A 23216-nucleotide genomic window follows, 5' to 3' on the forward strand; every position below is an offset into this window, starting at 1 on the left:
ACTTCAAAGGGACACGTGCATCCATATGTTCACTGCAACATTATTTACAATAGCCAAAATGTGGAGGCAACCTGGGTGTCCATCAATGGATGAATGGATAAAGAGGTGGCAAAATATATACAATGGAATATTACTCAGCCATAAAAAAAAAATGAAATCTTGCCATCTGCAACAATATGGATGGACCTAAAGGGTACTGTGCTGAATGGAGTCAGTCAGACAAAGACAAATGCCATATTATTTCACCTATATGTGGAATCTAGAGAACAAAATAAACAAGACAGAAACAAACTCATAGAGAACATCTTTGTGGTTGCCAGCTGCGAGGAGTGTTGGGGGTGGTAAAAATGGGGAAGGGATTAAGTACAAATTGGTAGTTACAAAATAGTCATGGTGATGTAACGTATAGCACAAGAAATATAGTCAATAATATTGTAATAACTATGTATGTTGTCAGATGGGTACTAGATTTATCAAGGTGATCACATCCTAAGTTATATAAATGTCTAATCATTATGTTGTACACCTGAAATTAATATAATATTGTGTGTCAACTGTAACTGAAAAGAAAAAAAAAATATTTTTGAAAAAATACTTAATCCCAGCAAGATATTTTGAGAAACTGATAAACAGTTCCTAACATTTATATGGAAATACAAAGGACATAGAATAGCCAAAACAGTTTTGAAAAATAACAAGTTGCAAGACCTACACTATCTGGTTTCAACTTATGAAAAACCTAAAGTAATCAAGACAGTATGGTATTGGCAAAGGGCAGACAGTGATCAGTGGAACAGAAATGAGAATCTAGAAATACTCGTAAACCCTTATATTTAAGGTCAATTGGTTTTAACAAACACACCAAGACAGGTCAAAAGGGAAGGAGAGTCTTTTCAGCATGTGGTGCCAGGATAACTGAATATCCACACACACAGCACTACCCCCAATTTAGACCCTTTAACTCACACCATATGCAAAAATTAACTCAAAATGGTTCACACAACCAGGTATAAGAGCTAAAACTAAAATTTCTAGGAGAAAAGACTGAGAAACTCTTCCAGAGGAGAGCAGACTAAAGAGACAATACAACTAAAATCAATATATGAGTCTGGACTGAATGATTTTGCTCTAAACAAAGAACAGAGAGTAGCAATTTATCAATGTTATTTTCCTGATTTTGATGGCAGTATTGTTATATAGGAGAATATCCTTATTTGTCCTTGAAATACTAAAAGTTTAAGGGATGAAATGAAGGAGTATCATGATAGCAAGTTATTCACAAATTCAGGGGGAAAGATTCATTGTACTGTGGTTGCTTATAAATTTGAAATCATTTCTATAAATGAGATTATTTCAAAATAATCTTAAATGCTCATTACATTTACATAAATAATTTGTTTCAGTTATGTTTTGGGGCAGAAAAAAACAAAGATACCTGTACATGCCTTCAAATCATTACAGAGGATAAAACCAAAGAAATTATGGTCCACAAAGGAATACTCAAAAACAAACTAAACTAAGAAAGTATACAATACGACAGAATAAAACCAACTAAAAATAAAGCCACTTAAGATAATAAATGCAAATGTTTTAAATTCCCTGTGGTAAATTGAGAAAGACTTAAAACATAACACAAGGCATAAAAATTATAAAATGGACAAACACAAACACAAAGGGGAACTAGTGTAGCATCAAGCCAAGCAGGTAATCAGGAAAATATAAAAGTTTGTAATTAGAAGAGGATCAATTCTCCTTCAGATCAGTGACAAACTTGCCAGAATTTGGACCCCATCTCTGCAACAGATTAGCTGTGTAACTCTGGGCAAATTATTTAACCACTCTGCCTCAGTTTCCTCATCCGTAAAATGGGGATAAAAGTGCCTAACTCATAATGTTGTTGGGAACATTTAATGAGTCGATGCACATAAAGAGTTTTAAAAGTTGCCTAGCACGTAGCAAGAGCTCAAGTATTACCTATCACTTATTATTTATAGGTTTAAGTTTTTCTGATTATGAAAATACATGTTTAATGTACAAAAACTGAAAAGTATAGGAAAAAATAAGTAAATATAAATCACCTGTATCCTACCACCGAGCACTAACCATTGCTGATATATTGGTGTACTTCTTTAGAATCTTTTTTTCTAAGTGTGGTATTACTGAAATATGTCAGAGATCTGAAGTTTAAGATCTAGCCATTGAATCTACTTCCCTTAGGAGATATGTCTACATGAGTCAAAGGTAGCTGGTACTAGGGCTCCCAACAAAGGTGTTTACTTAGGCCTGTACTATATGACCCATTTTCTTGTGCTTTTTATCCATAAAAAATATATTTTTTAAATAGCATAGCTATTCAGAAAATATTAATTTTTATTTAAAATTAAACAATATGTAAGTTTGAACAGTTTTCCAAAATGAACCACAATACATTCATGGTTTATGAAATTAATTTGGTGGGTTGTGACCAGCATTTGTTTTTAATGAAGAAAAAAAAAACAGAAAAATATCAGAGGGCATTGCATGAAGTAATGGCTAAGCAGTGTTTCTTGAAACAACCCTTATATGTGAAAGTGTATGTATGCTGATTGTAATATAAAAATGCATTTTATACTATGAGTTGCCTTCAAAAACATCTGAGAGCTGCTGAAGTAGAAAATGAGAAAAACATTCTTATGATTTAATCATATGCTGCTAACGTGATAAATTCTGTAACTATACCTATACATTTTCTTTTCCTTTTTTGTTAATCTCACTCATAAATGCCTCAAACCTTACAGTTCTGGCCTATTCCACTCATTTCTCTGCTGTCAATCAGTGAAGTTGCTAACTGTCTAGAATTTTTTAGCATGAGCAGCTCAAGCATTCTGCCCCCATCAGCACTCCCAGGTCTTGAGTGCTCTCCCTAAGAGGAGAAAAAAATCCGCTCAGCCAGTGGGATCTTCTCTGGGCAAATACTGTTAACTGCCAATTCAATGGAATCTTCCAGCCTAAAACAGAAGTATTCTTACTTCCATTGCTCTTCTATTTCCTCTCTCTTCTGCCAGGACTAAATACTACTTTCTGGAAGACTGGATTCTTCTCTCATTTTTCCATTTTCTAAATTACTTTAAATAGAACTGACAATACTTTAAAAAGAATGCATTCTTCCTTACAGGGAAAAAGTACAAAAGGAAAAGAAAGGAGACTTCTAAGTACACAACAGAAAGAGGACTGAAGACTCATAGAAAGAAAAACGAGACTACAGAATAAGAGCTTACAGCAGAATTTAAAGAATCTGATTAGTGATGTTTAAAACCAGAAGAGAGTTGCAACTCTTAGACTGCTTGTTTCAACTACCCCTAGGTTTAGGACAACTGTACAAATTACTCTCAGTCAAAATTTTGCAGAGTTAAAAATAAGGCTGATGAATAAGGTGAGCTTCTTTTTGGTGAAAAACCAGCGTGATAAATCAACACACCGTTTACACCTTTTTTTCTTAAAATCATAACTTAATCTTAACTAAACTAAAAAATTTAAATACAGTATTGGAGCAATTTATAAGACCATTTTTAACTTTCTGGAGGGAATGAAGCCACTTGGCTTAATGGACAGAGCACGGACTTCAAACCCAGGCACACCTGGGCCCAAATCCCAGCCACGCCACTGACTACCTTGTGAACTTGGCCCAATCACTTACTTCTGAGTCTCTGCTTCATCGTTACCTGTCTTTTGGGGGTAATTTTGAAAATCAAATGAAAAGTAGAGCCTTGCTGTACATAACAACACAAATAACAAATCTACCTTTCTGCACAGACCACATTCCTATCAGTAACTGCAGCAACATGGCTATAATTACAGCAATACTTCTCACCTGGGGATGGACGGGAGTGGAAGAGAGGATAGGCCAGAAAGAGGGAAAAGGAGTACATGACCTTTTAAGGCGGGGGTTGGGGAGCTTTTTTGGGGGAGGAGGCAGTTACAAACTATATGTGTGTTTAAATTTTGGGTGATTCTGAAATATTTGTCCAAATGGCTTGTATCTTTATGAATTACTAAACTACAGAGGTGTTTTAGGAAACCTTCTAAGTTTGGTCACTACCCGATGGTTTCTTGGAACATATATTTAAAAACATGTACCTGAAAAGTAAAGTAATATTATATAACTACAACTTTTACTGTATGATGGCGTCTTTGGGTTTTCACATATCTTAAACTGAACATATATAAGTGTTTTTAATGAGATATTTATAATCACTTTTAAGTGAACATAAATGGATTTTTACACTATAGTTTCAACTTCATACTACTTAAATCTCTATTTCACAAAAAAAAAATCAAATCATCATAACCAAAATTAAACTCATGATGTAACTAACAAAAGATGCGGTTCTTACCTTTTGAAACAACCTAAAATTGCTTTAACACATATCCACGAGCTTGGCAAATATTTTAAATTCTGAAAATATTAAGTACTGATAAGGATAGAGAACATGAGACACTGCTAATGGGAGTATAAATTGGTATACTCACTTTGGAAAACATTTTGGCACTACCTATTAGGGTTGAACATGCTATTATCCTACATTCCAGCAATTCCACTCCTAAGTTTATATTAGACTCTTTAGACATTTGAGCCAAGAGATATGTAGGGAGAAGTTCATGGTAGCGGTAAATTTTTTAGAATAGCAAGAATCTTATAAATATCCCAATGTCCGAAAACAGAGGAAAAGAGAAATCAACTGTAGAATATCTATAATATGGCCTACTATAAAGCCATGAATATAAATTCACCAAGTCACATTTTGGATGAATCCCAAATCCATAATATTGAGCAAAAAATGGAAGTCATAGTAAAATTATTCTGCTTATGTAAATTTCAAAATCAAGTAAAATGAAATATATTGTTTAGGGATACATATGGTAAAGATTATAAAGAAAAGCAAGCGCATTGTTAACATAAGATTCAAAATATTGGTTACCTCTTTGTGGAGGGAGTAGATATAACCCAGGAGGACATACAGGTTTCAAAGGAACGGATAATTATTTTATGAGAACCTTCTCTGCATTAATGATATACCTCACAATTTAAAGAGAACAGAAAAACTAAGTCACAGATGGGAAGTTGCACAAGAAGCAAATCATGTCAGAGCCAAATTTACGAACGACAGAATACACATATTTCTCTCACATCCGATATGCGAGCCTGACCTCTCCACAATCAATTCTAGAATTGTGGAAAAAACTTAAAATTCACCGAAAAAAGTCTTTATGCCACCCTAGATACCCCGACAGTTCCCCAAGTAGGCAAAACCTTCAACTCCTGTGCTGAAGTTCCCAGCTATCTGGTATCTAAATGTGAAGCTAAGAGTCTTTCCAGTTACACTTATCAAACAAGTTTAACTTTTCTTTATCCACCTATCATAAGGCAGTTTTATATGAGCACTAACACCTGTTCCAGGAAAAAAGCAGCAAAATGGATGAGGAATGCACACTCTGGGTAGGAGGGTCTGCGGTGGAGCATTAGACTGAGCTTCGGAAACGCTTCAGTTTACCCTGGTCTACCGACTGATTATGCGTGAAAACATTTTGGAATGAAAGCAATTACAAATATAAAAATGATGCGTTTTCTGGTTTCCTCAAGCAAATGGGAATCATCAACTACCAAAGGGGCTTCCCAGAGCAGATACATGGAGCTATCTATCAAAAGTCTCCACTGCGAAATACAGCCCTGAGCCACGAATTACTGCCCAATCAGGAGTTTAAATAGGTTGGGTTTTTTCTAACGTGTGCCTTTTCTCGAATCTAACACTTTCCTCCATTTCCTAAAGGTGGCCCCAAGCCAACTACCCTTATGGCCTCAGGCTTGTTCCTCCAGTCCCCGTTCTCTTCCTTCTCAAACACGGCTCCCACCGCCCACGGGGCCGGCGCAGCCATGTCCTCCGCACAACCCCCGGCCGCGAACACGAGCGTTCCTCCTCAGGTCCCAACCTCCCAGCTCCCCGACCTCCGAACACCTCACCCGCTCCCTGCAGCCCGGACGGTCCCGGGCGCCGACCTCCACCGCCGCGGAGCCGCACCCACAGGTGTCCTCCCTTCCCTCCGCCGCCGCCCTCTCGACGTTCCTTCGGTCCCGCAGCGCCCGGCCCTCGCCCCCTACCCAGAACCCCCTTTTCCCAATGAACCGCCCCCCCCTCACTGCACTTGGGGCCCAGCCTTTCTACCCGCCTCGCAGCACCGCGGAGCCTCCCGGCCGAGCCCGCCGGCCCCCGCCAGCCTAGCCCAGCCCGGCCCGCTAGGCCCCGACACAGGCCGGGCGGCCTCTGCCGCCCCTCTCCTCACCGTGCCGTCCCCTGGGCGCTCATCGTCCCGGGCCCCCTCCGCTTCCTCACCGACCGCAGTCTCCAGTCCAGCGTCGTGGTGGCCCAGCGGCTCCACAGGCGCCGGCTGCAAAACCCGCTCGAGGTCCGGAGGTGCCTGTTCCATGGCTGCAGCTCGGCGCGGCGGTCCCAGCACGCTTGCGCGGCCTCGCTCGGCCCGCCCCGCTCGGCCCGCCCCGCCCCGCTCGGCCCGCCCCGCCCCGCTCGGCCCGCCCCGCCCCGCTCGGCCAGCCCCGCCCCGCTCGGCCAGCCCCGCCCCGCTCGGCCAGCCCCGCCCCGCTCGGCCAGCCCCGCCCCGCTCGGCCAGCCCCGCTCGGCCAGCCCCGCTCGGCCAGCCCCGCTCGGCCAGCCCCGCTCGGCCAGCCCCGCTCGGCCAGCCCCGCTCGGCCAGCCCCGCCCCGCTCGGCCAGCCCCGCCCCGCTCGGCCAGCCCCGCCCCTCCGCCCGCGGCCTCCCCTCCAGGCCCCGCCCCCTCCGTCCGCCGCTGCAGTGCCCAGCCGCCGCCTGCTCGCGTTTGCGGACCCAGAGGGCTCCCGGGCTGGGGCTGGAGTTGGCGCTGGGAGCAGTGTGGAAAAGAGGGCCTTCAAAGAAACTGGTCAGCTACTAAGCCAGGAGACCCGAAAATCCGGGAGAATTGATGGAGGGAGAGAAATCGAGAAAGGGAAGGGGAAGGGGAAGACCAGAGTGGGTACTGGAAACATTCAGGTTGGTGAGCACCTAAAGAAAATTGGAAACACAAAGGAAATCGGAGGCCGCTGTCTGACATTTTCCCTCTGGTCCTGTCTTGCCTGCCATTATTGGTTCCATTTTTTTTTCCCTCTGGAAAGTCAAAGTGGCATACATTATTAACTTTCAGAAGGTTGAGTAACACAATCAGCAAAAGGTAACAACACTTCCGAGTGTTTGAGAGAAGTGAAGCCCTTGGCTGAAGCAGTGCGTGATCTTCTGTTTTCAGTGTTTCAGGAAGCCCTGGAATTTTGATAATTTTCTACAAACGTCTCGAATGTGCGGAACCTGCTTCCTTGACAAGCATTCACTGTGGTAACCTGATGGGCTCACTGGGTGTGGCAGACCGTGAGTACCTTACATAGAAAGTCTGGTCATTAGATTTTCAAAAAGAGAAACTGATCTTTCTGCCCAAATACTTAGTTATTTCAAGCAGTGACACAGTTTCCTCTTTTGGAATGCTTTCTCTGGCCTGGTAGTGAATTTCCCATTCACCCTAAAACCTAAAGTTATCACATCTAAGTGCTAATATCACATTGTCCATAAATTGGTTATGACCTTTCTTATGTTATTTTACAATTGTTATTTATATATCTGTCTGCCCCAACTAGACTTTGGACACCCTAAATTATTATTTTTTTCTCTCACTAAACCTAGGACATTTATCCAATACATATTTAAAGGCATTTTATCACTTTATCAGGGATTATTCACGCTAGGCAAATTCTCAGGAAACATTTTTAAATCAGAAGGTTATTTTATTAATTTATCACAGGAGGGGTAGATATCTTTCCAGGGACAGATTTGTATGCATTATCCTGTGCGCATTTCCCAGAAAACTAGGTCCTAGAGCCATTAGGATTATTTCTCTGGGCTGGTGACTTGAGTATCTCACCATGCAGGGGGTAGGAACAAGAAAAAGGGCTCTGGGCTTAACAGAACAGTCACCTGAGGGGAGGCCATAGTGCTATCTGCTGTTTCTAAAAAAAGAAAAAAAAAAACTAAAACAGTTCTTTCCATAAGCGGCCTGAAATGACCTCTGAAAATTGTTCCCTGTTCACTTGACAGAATTGTTCCCTATTCACTTGACAGAATCGTTCCCTATTCACAGAAAACCCCACCAAATCATGCAGATCAAAAGGTTCAAATCTTCTTGTTCATTTTAAGAACATTCGTGAAACTGCCCAGGCCAACAAGGATATGCATATCTGAAAAGCACCAAGTATCTGAAGGACATCATGTTATAGAAGCGATGTGTGCCATTCCATCGTTACAGTGGTGGAGTTGGTAGGTGTGCCCATGCCAAACAGTGGGGCTGGATGCAGGGTTGGTGGCCCAAAAAGTGCAGAATTTTTGCTGCACATGCTTAAAAATACAGCGAGTAATGCTGAACTTAAGGGTTTAGATGTAGACGCTCTGGCCACTGAGTACATCCAGTAACAAAGCTCCAGAGATGCAGCGCAGAACTTACAAAGTTCACAGGAGGGTAAACCCATACAGGAGCTCGCCCTGCCACAGTGAGATGATCCTAACTGAAAAAGAGCAGATTGTTCCTAAACCGGAAGAGGAGGTTGCACAGAAGAAAAAGATATCCCAGAAGAAACGGAAGAAACAAAAACTTGTGTAAATTTAGTTTACATAAGTAAATTCAGCATCGAATAACCGCTAGTAAAAGTAAAAAACACTGAAACCATAGGGGCGCTGTTTTCCCTTTATTTACACCCTTTTATTGTGAAAACAAATTTTAAAAAATCAACTGCCTTTGATTGCCATTTTAAGTTTTTCAGCTGGACATCATTTTGTCCTTTCAGGTTTTCTTTTTTTTCTTTTTAACTTTTCTTTTTTTAAGTGTGTTTTTCCAGGACTCGTCAGCTCCAAGTCAAGTAGTTGTTTCAATCCAGTTTTAGAGGGCGCAGCTCACGGTGGCCCATGTGGCAATCAAACTCCCAACCTTGTTGTGAAGAGCACCGCGCTCTGATCAACTGAGCTAACCGGCCGCCCCTATGTTTTCTTAAGAAACATGATCATTTTCTCCTATTTTATATACATATAATATGTGTTTATTGTGGGGAAATTAGAAATAGTTATGTGTAAAAAGCTATCCATGCTCTCAAATCGAGATAAGCACTGTTAACATTAAACATATATCCCTTTCACTATTATATATAATAAAAATGGAATCACATAATGTTATTTTATAATTTATTCACTTAATACAAGAGCACTTTTCTATGAGATTCAATATATGTCTACAAAATCTTCTTCAAGGCTACATAGAGCTCTACTGTAAAAACTTGCTCTGCTTTATTTAATCTTATAATCCTCTATAGTTATAACTTAATTCTAAGCTTTACTTTCATAAATAATACTGCAGCGATCATCCTTCTACATCTTTGTGTACCTAACCAGTTATTTCCTTAGATTAATGAGAATCGGAAGATTTTAAGGAAAATTTCATGTAAACTCTGATATTACAAAATATTGCAAAATAATATAATTCTCAAAAATTGATATTTGTCTCCATTAGATAATGTCTTACCCTTGGGGATGCTTAACAAGTTAAAAATTCTTTTTGGGGTCGGCCTGGTGGTGGCTCAGGTGTTTAGAGCTCCATGCTCCTGACTCCGAAGGCTGCCGGTTCGATTCCCACATGGGCCAGTGGGCTCTCAACAAAAAAAAAAAAAAAAAAAATTCTTTTTGATAAAGAGATAATAACTAATATTTATGTAAAAAACCTGGGGTGGGAGAAGAGGTGGTATCTTGAACTTTTTGATGGGTCCAGCTTTTGGACTCCCTGCCCTGTAGTTTTGTATGTACTTGGCCCTTTATGTACATTTTCATGGAATGCCTCTGCAAGACTGGCATTATTTTTCCCATTTTACAGAAGAAGAAGCAGGTTCACGTAATATTTGACAAGGTCATAAAGCCAACAAATAAGACGACTTGAGATTCAAACCCAGATTTATAGCACAGCCAGAATCCAACCTCCTGGACAATGCTGGTCCGCAGGGGGGAGAGGAAAAAGTGAGATTCTTCTGGAAAAGGAGGCAAATAACTGGCGGAAATCGAAGGTTGATTTCTCATCTGAAAACCCAAAGAGAGAAGCACATTTGAATAGGAAGGCAGAGTCACTCCAGTCTGGCTAACGTTTCGGAAAGCCCAAGGTTAGGTCCATGGAGATTTTGGATACAAGCGCTTCCCATTCTTCTGACTCAGACAGGATAAGGATACCCACCCCCCAGACTCTCACTGGGAAAGGGCTTAAGGTCACTGCATGGAGTGAATGGGAAAAGTCTGAGGAGCAGGGGTGACTAGCCAGGCTGGCTCTAAAATGAGTCACCCTCTGTGGGGACACACTGCATCTCATCCAGCCAGAGGAACTTCAGTCTCATATCTGAATAGCATGATTTAGATTTCCATTTTGTCATCAATTTAACAAATATTAATTGAGCTCCTTTGTGAGCCTAGGCACACCATGAAACACCTATTCTTTGTTCCCCATCATTCTGGTTCTGTTCTCCCTCTCTGGGATTCTCCTCCTTCTGTCTGGCCAGCTACTCATGATCTGTGAAGACCACGCTCTTCTGCTTCCTCTGAAACTACACCCTTTTCCTTCAATCCTGACCAGCAACCACCCCAACTCCACCCGATCTTTAATTTTAGTGTCAGCATGGATGACATCTGTCCGTGTTCACAGCACAATATCTAATTTGCCTCCTTACTGTTAGTACCACCATCGTCCTTTTGGGCAAATTCCCCTTTGTGTGAGAATTTGATTAAAGAGCAATTCTTCATATGTGCCTTCTGTTGCAGCCTCCCATTACATCTGAAGAATTCAGATCCTTCTTTTACTGCCTCTGGGCAAATTATTGCAACTCAGCCACTCAGAGCAGGACACTCCCAGGACTTTGAATCTTGGGTCAGAGGGAATGCTGGAGATTGGAGCCATCACCGGGCCAGTGGTGGTGCTAAGACCAGATTGTTCCCAAGCTGTGAATTTCCTGTGGGTTCTGTGCCAAGTCTCCAGAACTACCTTGATTCTGTGACTTTCTACGCCTGGATCACCAGCCTTAATTCCATGAGTTCCTGATATCCTTCCAGGATTTTCTCCATTGGCTTCGTATGACTAGAGCTGGTTCTGTTCTATGCAGCACAGAGCTGTAACTAAAGCTCTTATCTATTCAACTAAACATGCAACAAATATTTATTAAGTATCTGCCCTGTCCCAGGCAGTTGTCTTCCAAGGTGGTTATCCAAACTGATTCATGGCTGTATGTCCTGGAGAAGACTGGAACACCCTGCATCAGCACAACCACACCCTAAACCCCCTACAGCTTAAGAAACTCCCCCTAAATCTCACTGAAATCTTCAGCAAGCCAGCAACTGGAATTTTCAGCAGCTAAAAATTAAACTCCACCACAGGATAGAAATATTTCCTCCCTCACAGATGACTTAAATATGTTTTGATAGCAGTCTCCTGAAGACCTGTTTGCACAACTAGGAATCTCAAACCAGATGGGCTGGGAGGGAACACTGTGGCAGATCATTGGCCAGGGGATTTATGGACAAGTGAGTGTGTGGCATCTCTCACTAATATTGCACATATGAGTAACTGCTTACCTGTAAGGGGAATTTACAACCTCAGAAGCGCCTGGCAATTGGCTCTCTAGAAATGGAGAGTTTTCTTTGATATTCATAAGCTGTCAGATCACCTGATCTTTGTTTGAAAACTAGGGCTGCCTAAAAGTTGATAAGGATTTATTACATAATTCTGATGGGAAACAGGGGTAGGGTGATTGGCGGTTGTTTTGCTATTTTTTGTTTTGTTTTGTTTTAGTTTCTTCTCCAAAATTGTATTAAATCCATTTGGGTGTTTGGAACATTTTTTTGAGGAGTTCACATATAGAGGTCATACCATCCCTCTCCTTCCCCCCACCCCAAATAAATATGTAGAGACTCTGCTCTGAGAAAAATAAAATAGATCCCAATTTGGGGAAACCAGGCTATAGGTTATGGTGTTGCTGCCAGAACAAAATCTCATCCAACTATGTCTGTTTAGGCTGAACAAAATTAGTAGTAGAAGAGGATCTAGGTATATCACATATATTCATTGTTTTAAGGGTACTCGGGATTTGTTTTCATCAGGTATGGTAAGACCTGCAGACATAGAAATGACAATACCATGGATAAGAATCACACTATTTCTTTTGACCTTCTCAAAAGAAATAATTTTTTTATTTTTTGCTACAGAAACCATGCATATTATCATTTTTAAAACTCAGGAAATACCAACAAGCAAAAAGAAAAAAAGAAAAATCATAACCAAGATTCAGAAACAATCACTATAATTTTGACCAGTCTTTCACCCCCTGTGGACATACATAAATATAATTCATAAAAATAGGATGTTTAAAAAAAATAGGATGTTTTATAAAATGTTTTGTATGAAACCTGCTCTTTTACACCCAACGCTATATTATGAACATCTTTGCTTACTTGGACTTGCCCTTCTCCTATTATAAGAAGCTGGATCTAAGAACGGGAGGGGAGGTACATGAGCAGAATCCCCACTTTTAATAGGTATTGCCAAATTATCCTCCAAAAGTTGTGCTGGATTACATTCCCACCAATATTGTTTGAGAATGCACAACATCAGTTGTGGTTTTTTAAATCTCTGCCAGTTGAGGAGAAGGAAAAAAAATGTCATGGGTGTTTTACTCTCAATTTGTTTTTATATCTTCACTTTATCAACTTCTAAGACAACTGTTTCTTCTTTGCCTAGTTTTGGTTTCTTCCATATATTGAACTGACTATCTCTCCAGAAAAACTTCAACTACTTTTGGCCCATCTTTTGATAGATCTAACCATGTAAGTATTCTGCATCTGTATTCATAAGGGATATTGGTCTATAATTGTCTTTTTCTGGAATGTCTTTCTCAGGTCTTGATATTCAGATAATACTGGCCTCAAAAAATGAGTTCAGGGGCTGGCCCGGTGGCTCAGGCGGTTGGCGCTCCGTGCTCCTAACTCCAAAGGCTGTCGGTTTGATTCCCACATGGGCCAGTGGGCTCTCAACCACAAGGTTGCTGGTTCAACTCCTCTCCCACAAGGGATGGTGGGCTCCGCCCCCTGCAACTAAGATTGAACAGGGCACCTTGAGCTGAACTGCCTCCCAGATGGCTCAGTTGGTTGGAATGCGTCCTCTCAACCACAAGGTTGCCGGTTTGACCCTCGCAAGGGATGGTGGGCTGCGCTCCCTGCAACTAGAAAACAGCAACTGGACCTGCAGCTGAGCTGCACCCTCCACAACTAAGACTTAAAGGACAACAACTCGAAGCTGAACGGCACCCTTCGCAACTAAGATTGAAAGGACAACAACTTAATTTGGAAAACAAACGCCTGGAAGTACACACTGTTCCCCAATAAAGTCCTGTTTCCCTTCCCCAATAAAATCTTAAAAAAAAAAAAATTCAGTTCAGAAGTGTCACCTTCTTCACTATTCTCCAAGAAACTTTGTGTAAAATTAGCGTTATTTCTTTCTCAAATTTCTGCTAGGAATTATCAGTGAAACAATCTGGGCCTGGAACTTTCTTTGTGGAGAAAGTTTGATAATTAAAATAGATATAATAAGGCTGCTCAGGTTTTTTGTTTCATTTTGTATCAGTTGGGTAAAGTTCTGTTTTTCAAGAAGTTTGTCTATGTTATCTAAATTGTCAAATTTGTTGGCATAAGTTATTCATTATAGTCTCTTATTGTCCTTTTAATGTCTGTGGGATCTGTAATCATAACTCCCTTTTGTTTCTGATATTTGTGTTCTCTAACTTATGTTCCCTATTAATTTCTGCTTTCTAGTATTTTCTGTTTTCTGCTTATCTTGGGTTTACGTCTTTCTTTAGTTTCTTGAGGTGGAACCTTAGATTGTTGATGTTAAACCTTTCTTGTTTTTTAACATAAGCATTTAAAGGTATACATTTCCATTTAAGAACTGCTTTACCTGTATCTACGAATTTTGATGTTTTTCATTATCATTTAGAGATATTTTCTAATTTCTCTTTTGAGTTCTTTCTTTAGTCATAGATTATTTAAAGATGTGTTGTTTAATTTCCAAATATTTGGAGATTTCCCAGATATGTTATTATTATTGATTTCTAATTTAATTATGTTTTGGTAAGATAACTCAATCTGTTAAAGGATTTCAATCCTTTTAAATTTATTGAGACTTGTTTTATAGCCCAGCAAGTGTCTAAGTTGGTAAATATACCATGCATACCTGAAAAGACTGTATTCTGCAGTTATAGGATGCAGTGTTCTATAAATAATAATCACGTTGAGGTGATTATTGTGGCTTTGCTGACTTTTTTTGTCTAGTTGTCCAGTTACTACGAGGGGGTGTTAAATTTCCAACTATAATTGTGGAGTTGTCTATTTCTTTTTTAATTATGTCAATTTTTGCTTCATGTATTTTGAAGCTGAATATTAGGTACATATTCATTTATGATTATTATGTCTTTCTAATGGAATGGACATTTTTATCATTATAAAGTGTCTCGTTATGTCTGCCAATACTCTTTGTCTTCAAGTGTATTTTGCCTGATATTAATATGGCCACACCAGGTGTGTAATGCTTATTGTTTGCATGGTAGATCTTTTTCCATTTAGTTATCTTTAACCTATTAAAGTATGTATGCTTTTCTTATAGAAAGCATACAGTTGGGTCTTGCTTTTTTATTCCTTCTTACATGGTGAATTATATGCCTTTTGCTTTTGGGAATTAAGATTACGAGCACCTTAAAGAGCAGAAACATTTTCCTTAAAGAGGATTGGGCATAAAGGCAGAGGGCCTCCAATGTGTGGTAGTGCTTGGTAAGGTCCCATCTGCTTCCCATTCCTAGCTAGCTCCCCCATCACATCCCGTGAGAAGATCCCAGCCCCACCTCCTGTATTAGTGCCTCACAATGCTTAGTGCATTTTGTAAACTACTGATTATCTGAGGCTGCATTGATCACTTTTCAGAATAACCGTAGTGTGTGTCTATGGGGGTGGCGGGTATTAAGGTGGAGGATGCATTTGTGGAAAAGTTAAATTACCACGAATCAGTTTTAATCATTTATGTCTTTGATAGAATCTTCTACTTGGAACTTCCGCTACTATTCGTTCCATGCTATGCTGACTACGACAGGGGAACACTTTGCTGTGTCACTTAGCAGAGGCATGGTCCACCTAAGGGGATCCTACATCAGCCAACAGCCCCTCAGAAAGCAGTAGTTCCCAGGGCAGTAAGGCAAAGGTTGGGGCATGGCTGGGGACACAGCAATTAAGTGAGGACACGGGCAGGAGAGATGGTACAGTATCTGGGATCTTACTTCTGCCCAACAAGCAGTCTGTCTCCTACATGTGCAGAAAGGTGAGCAAGAAATAGGTAAGAGAAGTGGGCTGTAGTGACTGAAAATCTTTGGAAATCTTTTAAATTGGTCTGATGATGACTTTTCTATTTTACCATTTCATTGACATCTATAGAACAATAAAGGATTTTCTAAATACTAGAAGTAATTTTAAGTAAAGAAATTTATACTGAATCTTCTTTGCACTGTTTAGACTGGTTCTGTTTTACTCTCACTCGGGGTTTTCCAGGACCTCCTTCCCACACACTCATTAGCCTCCTTCATTGAAGGTTGACCTTTCTCTGTTCTGGCACTCCTCATCTTTGTTACTAGTGTCTAGTAACTCTAGTGTCTGTCACCTCTTCTAGGCCAGAAAACTCAGTAAAAGCAGGGTCGCTGCCTTAGTCCTCTTTGGTCCCCAGTTCTCAGCTTATAGTGGGTGTGCAGCACAAGTCTGCTGAATAATGGATGAGTAGGGGGATGGGCGGGGGATAGAAAACAAATAAGCAAACAAATAAACTGCATTTTTACTTATTAAAGGCAGTCTGGTGAGAGAGTGATAAGCTCCTGGCCTCCTGCCCACTGTAGCTTACTGTTTTAACCAGGCCAAATGAAAGCCTTCTCCCCTCCAGCCTCTGCAGACGTCTCCTCATACATTAATTCTCCCCTAAACTGCAAGGAAGTGGGTAGAGCAGAACGGTTACCTGGGCAGGACGGCCAATACAGTCTCCTCCGCATCCCCTCCCCAATTCCAGGAGAAGCCGTCCTCCCATAGCCATTTCCCGGTAGGCTTGGTCCTGTGACGACCCTATCTGAGTCCCTATGTGGAAATCAATTCCTGGAGACAAAGGAGGCAGCCAGCCCTTCGGAGAGGCAAACGGCAGTCACCATGTCCCCAGAGCGGGCCTCTACCAGGGATCGCTCTGAGCTGCTCTGCCCTCCACATTCTCCCCTTAGTTAGGTAGAAAAAGTGCTGAAGCTGCCAATGTCTGAGTCAGCTGATTAATTCCAGAACCAACTTCAGCCCTGAGGGGAATGAGTAGAGGGCAATTTATTTTTCCTCCTGAGTTTTGTTTTCCTTTATAAATAACCCAAACTGGAGCTCACAGGTAAAGTATTATCTCAAAGATCCTCATCCACCCCCCTCATTTTTCTGATGAGGACAGAGAAGTGCAGAGGCAGTGAAACGTGTCCAGTCACTGCTAACAACCAGTTAGGAGCAGGGGTGGTCAGAACAGAGCTCTGGCCCCAAACCCTGCTGGAGGGGCAGAGAGTACCTGACTCAGCATTCCCTGAAGGCCACCATCATTGTCCCTCCGCCTTCTGCTTCCACGTGAAGAGAGAGGAGGTGGCAGGCGAACAGGCCACAGCAGCCTGCCGAGGGACCATGGAGCAAAGAGCCTGTGCTGCAGGAGTTCCCAGGCGGTGGGGGATCGCAAGTGCAATGTGATGTGTTCCTGTTCTAGGAGGCACCTGGAGAGTGCGAATGAGGGCTGGGGCTGAGCAGGGAGGGTGACAATTCTGCTTGGGTTCACAGTACCGGGAAATACAGCATCGGTGAGCAGGAGGTGCTTGCCTGGCAGGCAAGCGGGAGAAGAGCTCTCTACTCAGAGCTGCCGAGGTTGCAAGGGGCCTGACTTGTTCAGAGAATAGTGAGGAGGAGTTTAGCATGGAGACACCTAGGCTTCCTGGGAGGATGGAGAGGAGACTGGAGTTGGATGTAAATGTAATGAGTTTGTAAACCTGATTATGGAGTTTGGATTTCATCCTGTGGGAAACTAGGAACGTAGAGGTTCTTAGGCAGGAAGAGATTTTGAAAGACCACTAGGACTGTACTGTGGAGGATGGAATGGTTGTTTGGACCAGAGCTGAGGAGGGACATTCCTGAGGCAGAATTGGTAGGATTTGTCCGATTAGATGTAAGAGGTAAGAAAGAAGTAGTCTAGGAAATTCCCAGGCCTCTGCCTTGTGCACAAGTTCTTTCCTATTCTCTGATGGTTTTTTTTCCATAGCATCTGTTCTAGTTTTAGGTATGCAATATCTTTTTGAATCTCTGAGATTACTAGCCAGAGTTCTTTTCGTTTTGTTTTATCTCTGCTTTCTCCTCTTGCTTGTTCCTTCTGTTTCCTCCTGGGTCATTGCATCATCAGTTTCTTACTTTCATTTTGTGGTTTTCTGAAGATGTCTGATGATCCTTGGTTGTTCGTTGAGATTTCAAAATTTTTAATTTAGAATTTTTAAAAAACTCTGTATATGTGGGCAGGTCCTGTAAACTGGCAAATTTTGCTTAGGGTGAGCTAATGGCGATCAGGTATTAGGCTGGAGGGGACCCTAAGATCAATCTAGCCAACAATTGTTGGGATTCCCAGCTTCCATCCCCACTTTCCCCTTTCTCTCCTTACAGAATCCTGGCTTCATTCACATTACCTAAACTTCTTCCACACAGCCCATGTGCTTCAAGGGACACTCACTCCACCCCCAGCTCCAATGGGAACCTATAGACATTCCCATGAGCACAAATATGACTCCCCAAAGCCTTAAAGACTAATGATGATCCTTACTGAATATCTCTTGAGATAATAAATAAGGAATTAAATACCATAAAACTTGCTGAAACTTCTCTTTTCATATCTACATCTCCCCCAAACTCTTACTCATCCAAGCAACTGTTCCCATTTCCCCCGCTTGTCCTCTTACCTCAAATTTCCTGCTCACTCGGGCTCTCTTCTTTTTCTTATCACCTCTAGAGTTTTTCTTTCCTTCTCAAGATCACTCCAAGATCTTTCTTATGCAGAGATAATCAAAGAACACCCTGTAAAGCAGGGGACAGGGGAAAAGGAAAGATCTGATAATGACAGGATTTTATTTTTGTTTTATTTTTTTTCAGTATCTGCCACACATATGCATGTGCATATATATGAAATAAACAGAAAAAGAGGGTGGAGGTACAATCACAGTGTTACTGGCCTTGGAAGCGAAATTGAGGGTGACATCAAAGGAGACCTTTCACTTGTTAATTTATAAACTTCTGTGATTTGAATCTTTTACAAGAAGAAATGAATTCAAATACTGCTTGACAAATTATTTCGTAAGTATGAAAATTCACCCTCCGGTATCCTTCAAAGTGGGAATGGAAGTTGGAGGGAGGAGGAAAGTTCTTTTTATTATACACACACCTTTAAAAGAAAAAAGCAACTTCAATGTTGTATGCTAAGCACAGAAACAGGGAGGAGGAGCCTTCATACCAACCTGGAATGGTAGTGAGAGAAAGAAGAGGGGAGAATTACTCAGGTCAAGAGGTGGCGTAGGCTGGGGGCAGCGAGGCTTAAGGCCATGGAAACAGCATAAGGAGAAGCATTAAGGAATGAAACAAGTATATTTTGGGAAAACATGACATTATGATGTCCTGGAGTGCAAGGGTGAGTGAGGAACGCTGGGAAATGATGAAGAGGCGGGTGGGGGAGGAGACGGTGGCAGGAAATGATCCATTTAAGCTCTGCCATCAGGCATGATGCCTCCCCATTATCAAAAGTTTAGCAAATAACATTAACTAAGTTACACAGGACGAATCCCCTGTTTGGGCCTCGAAACTCATATTCAGCTGCACAATTTCAATTCACCTCCACTTCTAATTTTTTTGAAATTTCTGAAAAATTAATACATGTACTTGGCACAGAAATTAAGAGGTACAAACAGGTATACAGCAAGAAGTAAGTTGGCCTTCAACTTCTTATCTTGAGTCCTTTGCTTTCCTACCCTTGAGTCAACCAGCATAGAATTTTTCCGGAAATGACATCAGCTGTTTTGAAAAATGTTTCAGCCTAGTATCTGGGCTGCACAGTGTCATCTCGATTTGAAAGAAGCTACACACAATTCAGACTAATATCTTGAGCTCCAGAGAACAGGTCTAAAGGGAATAAATATAGCTTCCCCCAAAGCTCACCTAACCAGAAAATTTAAAGTTTCAAGTGTTTATAAGAACTATATCTATTTTTAGTGAATTTGATTAAAATTATAAAATGCTAAATAGTCCTTATTGGTTAGAACTTCTAGTCAAAACTCACCCAAGGTCATACCGAGTAAAGACAGAAACCTAAGATTTCTAACTCCCTACTTAGATGCTCACTCTTGTATTGCACTTCAGGGTGGTTCTGAAAACCAGCAGGACAATTGGAAATTAACTGTTATGACTATTATTAGTGCGAATAGAAATCCTAAGTGGCCTCTGCTTTTAAATAGCCAAGGGAACATGGAGACCCTCGCTCTGAGCTCTACTTAACTGAGATCTTAACAAAAACACACAAGTAGTTTTTCAAAGAATACATTCTGTATTATTCCATTGTATGAAGTCCAAAACAAGCAAACTAGCATTCTACGATAGAAACAAGAATGGATGCCTCTGGGAGAGCGGGAGATTCGACCACGAAGGAGCCTGGGAACTTTCTGGGTTAAGGGAAAGGTTTTTATATCTTGATTTGATTGATACAGGTGTTACATGGGTATATACAGTTGTCAAAACTCAGTGAATTGTACACTTAAGATATGTATATTTTATTGCCAATAAATTATACCTCAATTAACGGGAATTTGAATGAAATGAAATTCTTTTCAAAATCAAGTGAAAGTTGCTCACTCTTGAGTTGTAGTCTTTGTCCTTGTAAAGAGCCATCTAATCGCCTAATTAAGTCCTTTCAATATGTTTGTGCTTGACTGAGTGATTCACCAATGATACATCAAGGGAAGGAAAAGGATCAAAAACTTTGTAGACCTGGAACATTTTTGTGTCATTTCTGTAGCGTCTGGGCTCTGCAGGAATTTAGCAAGCTTTTCAGCAGCAATCTGCCCTCACAATTGGCCATGCTAATCACATATATTTGAGTGATGATTTGCAGTTTTTCCATCCATCACTTTGTTGAGCCTCAAAACACCTTATAAGGCAGGTAAGACAAGTACTATTATTCCTATTACAGTTTGGGAAAGTAAGGTTCAGAAAAGTTCAATAATTTGCCCAATAATTGGCTCCTTTTATCTATTAAAAACAGAGCTAAAATCTCAGTTCAGGTTCAAGGAATCTGAAATTATACATCTAGAATTTTTTTCACTATGTCATATTTCACAAAAATCCAGCTCTCTCACACTTAGAGCTCTGTTCAAAGAATGAGGATGCTGGATAACACTGTAACAATTGCAGAAACACTGTGGAATTGAGTATCAGTGCAGGGTTAGGCAAGCAAGGCACTTAATGTACATTGAAGAAGGCCCTCCCTCAGGTTCAGACAAGTGTCAGTCGTGGTTATTCACACGACCTTGTTATTGCCAATTTAAATATAAGGAAATTGAGACTCAGAGCTAGGTTAGATGACTTAAGTTTTACAGATAGTAAGTAAATAGTGAAACCAGTAATTCAGAAGGGGCCTTCAGGTACAAATTCTGCTAATCCTACTCTTCAACAATGTTTTGTGATTTAGCCATAGAGGTTTAAGATCATCAGGTTTTTAATTGATTGTATACTAAATAAACAATTGACCAAAAGGCTTCGAAATTCAAGTGCAGACTTAAGCAAAAATAACCACCCAACAATTCCTGACTAAAAACTCTCAGCAAAGTAGGAATTGAAGAGAACTTCCTCAAACGGATAAAAAGCTATGAAACATCTACAGCTACCATTATACTTCATGGTGAAAAATTGTTTTGACCTAAGATCAGGAACAAGGCAAGGATGTTAAATACAAAATTTCGTTTTGTATTTAAGTTTCTAAGCAGCACAATAAAGCAATAAAAAGAAAGTATTCAGATTGGAAAGAAAGAATAACACTATTTATTCACAGATGTCAAGAAGGTCTATGTGGAAAATTATAAGGAATTTACAGAAGAGCTTCCTGAGGTAATAACTGAGTTGAGGAAAGCTGCAGAATACAAAGGATACAAGATCAATACACAAAACTATATTGTACTTGTTGTATATATTAGCAACAAAAAATTGGAAACTGAAAATGTTTAAGAATGTCATTTAGAACATCAAAAATATGAAACACTTAGACATAAATCTGATATAAGATATGTAAACCTGGGTGGCCAGATGGTTCAGTTGGTTAGAGCGTGAGCCCTTAACAAGGTTGCCGGTTCAATTCCCGCATGGGGTGGTGGGCTGCGCCCCCTGCAACTAAAGACTGAAAACAGTGACTGGACTTGGAGCTGAGCTGCGCCCTCCACAACTAGATTGAAGGACAACGACTTGGAGCTGATAGGCCCTGGAGAAACACACTGTTCCCCAATATTCCCCAATAAAATTTTAAAAAAAGATACCGTATATAAACCTGTATACTACAAAATACAAAATATTGCTGAGAGAAAGTAAACAAGACTGGACTGAAATAAATGGAAAGCTACACAGTATTCATACTGAGAGGACTCAATATTGGTAAGATGTCATTCTCCCCAAAATGACCTATGGCTTCAATGAAATCAATTAAATCTTAGCAGGCTTTTTTTTGTTGAAATTAACAAACTTGTCCTAAAATTTATGTGGAAATGTAAAGGACTTAAAATGGCTAAAACAACCTTGAAAAAGAACATTTTGGAAGATTTACACTATCTGACTTTAAGATTCATCATGAAGCTATAGTAACCAAGACAGTGTAGTGTTGGCATAGACAAATATATCCCCTTAAAGATAGACTCCATAGTAGACGCATACACTTATGATCACTCAGTTTTAGACAAAGGCATAAAGGCAATTCAATGGACAAAGTATTGTTTTTCTAAACAAATTGTGCTGGAAGAATTGGGTATCCATATGCAAAAAAAAACCAAAACAAAAATAATCCAAAAAACTTTGATACATACTTTGCACCATAGTCAATAAAAAAGTATCTCAAAATGGATTATACACCTAAATGTAGGAGCTAAAACTATAAAACTTCTGAGATAAAATATAGGAGAAAATATTTGTGATCTTGGGTCAGGAAAGATCTTAGATATGGCACTAAAAGCATGATCCATAAAAGAAAAATTTGATAAATTGGGCTTCATCAAAATGAAGAATATCTGCTATCCAAAAGACACTGTTTAGAAGAATGAAAACAGAAGCCACAGACTGGATAAATTATTTACAAACCAAATGTAAACGGCTTGTATACAGAATATATGAAGACAACCAATAAGAAAACCACCAAATTATAACATGGGGAAAAGATTTGAACAGACATTTTACCAAAGATAAACAGATAACATATAAGCACATGAAAAGACAGATGTTCTACATCACTAATCGTTAGGGTTCTACAAATTAACATCATAACATGCTACCATAACACACCCATTAGAATATCAAAAATTAAAAAGAATGTTCATACCAAGTATTGCCAATGAGATGCAGCACCTGGAACTCTCTTGCACTGCTGGTGGGAATGTACAATGGTACAACCATTTTGGGAAATACACTTGCAGTTTCTTACGTTAAAAATATACACCTACCATTCTACTCCTAGGTATTTACCCAAGATAAATGAAAGCATATGTCCGTACAAAGACTTGTAAAATAATGTTCATATCAGCTTTACTTGTAATAGCCCCAAACTAGAAACAACCTAAATATCTACTAACCAATAAATGGATAAAGAAATTGTGGTATAACCCAAACAATGGATTATTACTCAGCAATGAAAAGGAATGAACTACTAATACACAAAAAAAATGGATAAGTAGCAAAATAATTACGCTGAGTGAAATAAGCCAGATTCCCCTCCCAAAAT

The 23216-nt window shown here is 40.2% G+C and overlaps 1 protein-coding gene and 1 long non-coding RNA gene across 3 annotated transcripts in view; one reads left to right on the forward strand and one right to left on the reverse strand.

Annotated features, from left to right (window-relative positions):
* Positions 1–6523, reverse strand: part of SNX4 (sorting nexin 4) — a 95511-nt gene extending 88988 nt beyond the window's left edge. Inside the window, exon 1 of one of the 2 annotated variants that reach the window (XM_081076651.1) lies at positions 6319–6518. In XM_081076651.1, the coding sequence (XP_080932777.1) occupies positions 6319–6462 (144 nt within the window). In that variant the 5' untranslated portion in view covers positions 6463–6518. Of the gene's footprint in view, positions 1–6318 lie in introns of both variants that reach the window. The other variant, XM_081076650.1, reaches the window with a different exon arrangement.
* Positions 6524–6871: 348 nt separating this feature from the next.
* Positions 6872–14785, forward strand: LOC308506122. The gene is made up of 3 exons (XR_013994660.1): positions 6872–7238; positions 7311–7429; positions 13022–14785. It is a non-coding gene; the product is annotated as an uncharacterized lncRNA (long non-coding RNA).
* Positions 14786–23216: the final 8431 nt, after the last annotated feature.

The sequence above is a fragment of the Rhinolophus hipposideros genome (genome assembly GCF_964194185.1).
Source record: "Rhinolophus hipposideros genome assembly, chromosome: 2".
Classification (NCBI taxonomy): domain Eukaryota; kingdom Metazoa; phylum Chordata; class Mammalia; order Chiroptera; family Rhinolophidae; genus Rhinolophus; species Rhinolophus hipposideros.